The following is a 6000-nucleotide window of genomic DNA, read 5'->3' as shown; positions in this document are numbered from 1 at the left end:
TCGAAGATCCTCGCCCTCCCAGCCCCTTGATCAAAGCATTCCGCTATTCTGATTTATTGCCTGCTTGGTGAGGCTTTTTTTTTTTTTTTTTTCCTTTCTCTCCGTGGCTTTTTTTTTTTTTTTTTTTTTTTTTTTTTTTTACAAAGGCGACCTGAGATCAGCCATTACTTTCCTTGGCTCGCTTATAGGAATCTCTTACATTTGGTGCTTGCTGCTGGTGGTGGTGGAACCGCACTCGGATTCTTTCATCCCCCCCACCCCCTTGCTGTCCTCTCCTCCCTCCCTTTCTCCTTCCCTCTCTCCCTCCCTCCCTCCCTCCCTCCCCCGTTATTCCGCCGGGGGAGCCGGATTTGTGGCTGCGGTGGGGCGGGGGGGGACGAGAGCGAGAGGGAGAGCCGGCGAGAGACATGGATGGCCCGGCGCGATGCAACGGGCTTCGGAAGAAGCGGCGATCGCGGTCCCAGCGCGACCGGGAGCGGCGAGCCAAAGGCGGGCGGCGCGGCTGTGCCGCCGGCGGGGCCGCCGGCCCCGGGGCCGCCGCGCTCTCCTCCTCGGGCTCGGAGAAGGAAGACAATGGGCCCCCGCCGCCGTCCCGGCCGCGGCCCCCCCGGAGGAAGCGGCGGGAGTCCTCCTCGGCCGAAGAGGACATTATCGACGGTTTCGCGATGTCCAGCTTCGTCACTTTCGAGGCGCTGGAGGTAGGAGCGGCGGCGCTTTGTGTGCGCCTCATTGTGTGGGGGCAGCGGCGGGGGAGCCCCCGCGGCGCCCCCCGGACACCCCCCCCCGCCCCTGACCCCGGTCCCCGGGCCGGCCCGCCGGGGGTGCCCGCGGGGGCGGTCCCGCCGCCCCCTCCCCGTCCCCGGGGTGCCCCGCTGCCCTCCCTTCTCCCTGCTGCCGCCGACACCTGCAGCCCGGCGCGCCGCTCCCGGCGGGCGGCGGGGCCGGGGCCATCCCCCCGCGCGAGGAGCGGGGAGTTGTGCGCGGTCCCCCGGCGGCGCTTCCCCTCCCCTCCCACGGATCAAACTTTTCTCGCGCCGCCGTGGCCCGGCGGGGCCGCCCACTCGTGTCCGCGGGGCCGCGCGTGTTCCTCGGGGCGGTCGCGGTGCCGCCGCGGGCGGGGGGCGCCCGGCCTGCCGCGCTCCCTGCCGGCGTGTCACGAGTGGGCCCCGCGGCGGGCGGCTCGAGTCGTCCCCGGCGCGAACCGAGGGGCTGGCAGAGCCCAGGCCGGGCCGGGCGGAGGGAGGCGAAGCCCCGCGGGGCTCCCCGGGCGTCGCTTCCCTGCGCCCGGGCCGGCCTCGCCTCTCGGCGCTCCCTCCGCCCAGCCACTCGCGAGCGTGGAACCGCTGTCAGCCCAGCCTGGGTCGCGGTGGTGATGCTGCCATGGAAGGGAACCTCCAGCCTGCGTGCTTGAAGGGCTTTGTTGTTTGCAAGTTCTGATCGGGAGAAGTTTTTTGTGGTGAAAAGGAGATTTATTTGCGTTTACGTGCACTGGAGGCACAACTGGAAGGATGATGAGCTGTCAAAATAAATGTGGAGGTGAAGCTGATTGTTTAAGAAAAAAAAAAATCTGTGTAGCTTTTAAGATGTTTAAATATTTAGCCAGGAATACTTAGTGGATTTTCAGGGTTTTGTTTGTTTGTTTGTTTCATTTTGTTTCGTGTTTTGTAGCCAGATTTTGTCCTTGGTTACACCTGTATCCATCTACACTATGCCTCCAACAGAACTTACTCTGGTGTAATTAAGGGAGGATTTGTTCACTCCAACAAACCTCCACATGGTTGGTGTTAGACTCGTGTAAGCAAAAAGGAACAAATGCTGAGGTAATGTCCAGATACAATTTATCCACCATTTCTCACCTGGTGAGCCCATCCACAAGTGCCCTGCTCAAACCAGAGGGACCAAAAGTGTGAATACATGATTATTGTCAGGGGAGAAATTTGTATGCTTCTGTTTCGGACAAAATTCTGGTTTTCCTCAAACAAAGCCCTAGTTTGTGTCATTAAGCATTTTTATGGGAATAAGGACTTGAGAATTTGGCTGTAGTCCTTTTTGGAGAGGAAGTGAAGAGCAAGTTTAGAACTTGGTAGGGCATTTTAGAAAATGTCTTTATTCTGTTTCACTTCTTATTTGTTTATTTTCTACTTGAAAGTAATTGCTGTGCTCTCTTTGCCAAGCCAAGCATGGCTACTACTTGCATCCTCTCATAATCCTGTATCACTAAAAAGGAGCACAGATACATTACCCAGTTCTGCCAGCTAATATCATGTTCAGATAAAACAATAGCTTGCACACTGAGACTTGACACACTTTTAATGTTCATGTGATAGGTGGCACGTTTTGACCTAACGATTTCATGCTGCGTTAAGAAATAATGTCACAAAATCGTTGTTAGGTGCTTTTTCCTGCAGCTCCGTGTGCACGTTCAGAAACTTGTTTCTGAAGATCAGAGGGAGATGAAGGTGTCTAAGTCACAAGCCCAGTGTGGCAGGAATTGCTCTGTGTGTTGTGTGCAGCAGCCTGAAGCTTTTGTTGTGATTGTGGTGTTGGTGAGGAGGTTGTGAGCGGCTGATGGTGTGAGATAGCCCAGCCCAGTGAGAAGTTTAGGTGTTAATGTGTTTGAGTTGAGTCAAGAAGCTTTGGGTGCTGTGGAGACGTGTCCTGGTGTAAATACACCTCATGCTGTGGCTCTGCCCCCAGCTCGTTGGAGGACATGGAGATTTTCCCCAGCCTCCAGAAGACACTCGTGCCCAGAATGTAGATGAGACTTTCTGAGCCCATGCCTTGGGCTTGAACTTCAGCCTTGTTTTGGGCTTAGCACAGCTGAAAGGGTGCAGGGACAGTGTTTTGTCTGCTTGGTGTGAAAAACTGTGAGAAGGAAAGTGCAGAACATTTCACCCACTGGAGGATCTAAGCCATGGTTCAGAAGAGGGGACACAGGTGAATGGTGGTTTGTGCAGGAGGGGACAGCCACTCTGGAGGGACAAGGCTGAGCTCTGCTTCTGGGGACAGCCTTGCAGCTGTAGGGGTGTGAGTTGGCTGGGTGTGAGGTGTCACCCAGGACCTTCTTATGTATCAAGCTGCAAAAAAAGGAGCGAGAACTTTCACACAGTTTGATTTCACCTTTTACTAAATTGGCTTTTACTTTTTACTCTTTACTAAATGGCTTTTACTAAATGTTTTTGCTTTTTGTTGGGGTGACTGAAAAAGCCCAACCTGTGCAAAATACCAGGTTGTGTGAAGCTTGTGGATGGCAAAGGAACACAGGTGCTGCACAAGAACACAGATCCCATACCACTGTAACTTCAGGAGGAGTCATCCAATCTGTTGTGGTTATGTTGATAAAAGTTCCCATCCCTTGAAGCAAAACTTTAACCAGCTCCCACTCTGGGAACTGCTTTTCTGTCCAGGTGTCAGTAGCCTTGTCATACTTCTCAAGTGTAAATTGTTTGGTGTTGAAGTAGAGGCCATCTGCTTCTGGTTATGTGTCTCTGCATTTGTGGCACCCCATACCTTGATGTCTCTAATGTTTGTGTGGGGAATACACAGGATGAGGGAGTTGAATGAAGACAGTGGGATCTCACTGTGGGTTTTTTCCTTCTTGGAGTGACAGCTGAGCAATTCCAGTGTCATTGCAGATGTGGCCAGACTGATCCTTGCCTGGCCTTGCAAGACTTCAGTGTAGCTGTGTGCAATAGGGGCCTGTCCCCTACACTGGGGAGCATTTTGGAGCCTTGACCTTCAGGAACCAGCCCTTGATGTGTAGTAAAGCAGCTGAGATGTGGTCCTACAATTGGTCACCAGACTCTCCTGTGAGTGGCTTTGCTGGACTGACAGCAGCAAGCCCTGTGGTTCACTCCAGAGCACTTTGCTGCCCTGAGACCCCAAATGTCCAGCTTGGAAAAGCAGGAAGGCACAGACACTCTGTACCTGTGTTAGTATGACCAGTGGCTTTTCCCAGCTTGGAGGAGCCTGTGCTCCCCTGCTGGTGTGTTTGTTACCAGCAATAACAGCGTGAGGTTCTCCAAACCCAAGTGGGCATTTTAGACACCAGCTTGACAGGGAAAGGTCATTTCTCAGAATGTGATAAATCAATCCATTGGAGTGACTTTGTCCATGATGTGCTCTGGCAGTGCTGGCAAGGAGGCTTCTGCAGAGCTCTCTGGTGGGGTGAGATTTCAGGCAGATGTTTGTCTCCCTCCTACCCCTGGTGCAGAGGTGTCCAGGCAGCAGACTGACGTGACATGGCTGTTGACGTGCCGTGCTGAAGATGGTTTGCTGTGATGAGAAAGGAAATCTGACCTGAATGTTAAGATGGCTTAAAGCCTGGGAAGTACTTTATGTTTCCTGAGTCAGCTCTGACCATCCCTATGGAGTAAGCAGTTGGTTTCAGGTTTTCTGAACACTGAGTAAGGTAATGAGTTTTTTCTGCGGATGTTTGTTTAGCTTCAACTCAGGCAGCTCATCTGACAAGCCTGAAATGGGACACAGATATTTATAAAGCCCAGATAGAAGTGGGGTGGGAAGCGGGGGACTCGCATTTAGATGGGGATTCTTGTTTCATAAAACTGTCACAATTTCTCAGTGTGCATTTGCTGAGCTAATTTCTCTTCAGCACACAGGCATTAGTCTGTTTTGAGACCGTGCTAAATTATCGTCAGGTAAAGCCCAATATAATTAATTACAAATGAGAAATGCTGACAAATATTTGTCAAGGAGCTGTTTAATGAGCTTCAAATTCTGTGTCAGATGATTCCATCCACCTAGTGTAAATAATTTTTAAGCAATTGTTCCATGGTGTTTGTGTGGTTTAGGCAGATGTTAGCTGTAGCACTTTTACAAGTTGCAGAGATAGCATGAGACTAGATAGAGTAAAGCTTAACAGCTGATCTGGGCTTTGAAATACAGACACGACAGAAACAAAACGTGCAAGTAGCATGAAGGTTTTGAAGGTCCTGTGGTCTCAGTTGTGTGTCTGTGTGCACTGACAGTGTGGCTCTGTGTATGCATCTGAACGCAGGAATTTGCTTTAATAACTGCTGTGTGATACTCATCTCTAGGCACGGCCCACTGAAAATAGAAATAGCTTGGCTGTGTGACAGCAGGAGCTTTGAGCTGGACACCAGAATGGCTTGGCTTGCTGTGTGCTTTTCCTCCCCAAATCATTCTCTTCTCACCAATCTTCTAGCTGGCCTGATTAGCCTGTTTGCTTAAATTCTTTGAGATTTCAAGCAGGTTTGTTCTGCCTTGTCTCTATCCCTTCATATTTTGAAAGGAATTTGCTCTTCCTGCCTTACCACAGCAGCATCATAACATCAGATGTTTGTTTAGTGTTGTCAGCAAATCTTGGTGGCCCTTCTTGTGTTTATTGACTGCTTAGATGCTTAGGTGTTTGTCCCAGTCTCTGTTTGCACATGCAAGTCTGCAGATTTAGACCAGCAGAGAAAAGAAGGGAGTAACTAAATGAAGATATCTGGGGATGAGGAGAGGCATTAAGTTTTGTGTGACACTGGGATATCATACCAAGCGATGCATTTCTTATTTTCACTGCGTATTTAGAGGAAACAGTAAACTGACCTGAGATTAAATTTTGAGATAACCTTGACAGAGCAGCTGACTATCTTGATGAAAACCTCAGTGACCAGACCTGAAAAAGCAGCAACTCGGACTGAAAACAGCAGGATGCATATTCCACAAAAGGAATGTCTAGGCTGAGGTTTGAAACAAATGTTGCTGTCATTTGGGTACCTGAATACTTTAAAGATACTTTAAAATTATTTTGAAAAGCCTGGTAGTTTTCAGGGAGGCAAGGCACTCCTAACTCCAGCTGATTTCAGTAGCTGCTGGAGAGCTGAAGCTGTCTCTTCGGGCAGATAATGACCAAGGATTGAGATTGTTGCATAAATATTCTTTTAAGCTCCTGAAGGTAACCATGTAATGAAGGTGGGGATTTTTGCCATTCCCATAGGTGGTAGTAGGAGGCACAATGGCCTTGAGTTGAAG

At 50.6% G+C, this 6000-nt stretch overlaps 1 protein-coding gene across 1 annotated transcript in view; it reads left to right on the top strand.

Annotated features, from left to right (window-relative positions):
• Positions 1-407: 407 nt before the first annotated feature.
• AUTS2 (activator of transcription and developmental regulator AUTS2) overlaps positions 408-6000 on the top strand; it is an 802406-nt gene continuing 796813 nt past the window's right edge. The window contains exon 1 of the mRNA XM_059486924.1: positions 408-698. Coding sequence (XP_059342907.1) covers positions 408-698 — 291 coding nt within the window. The remainder of the gene's footprint in view (positions 699-6000) is intronic.

Source organism: Ammospiza nelsoni, chromosome 21 (genome assembly GCF_027579445.1).
Source record: "Ammospiza nelsoni isolate bAmmNel1 chromosome 21, bAmmNel1.pri, whole genome shotgun sequence".
Taxonomy (NCBI): domain Eukaryota; kingdom Metazoa; phylum Chordata; class Aves; order Passeriformes; family Passerellidae; genus Ammospiza; species Ammospiza nelsoni.
This window is presented reverse-complemented; position numbering and strand designations above follow the sequence as displayed.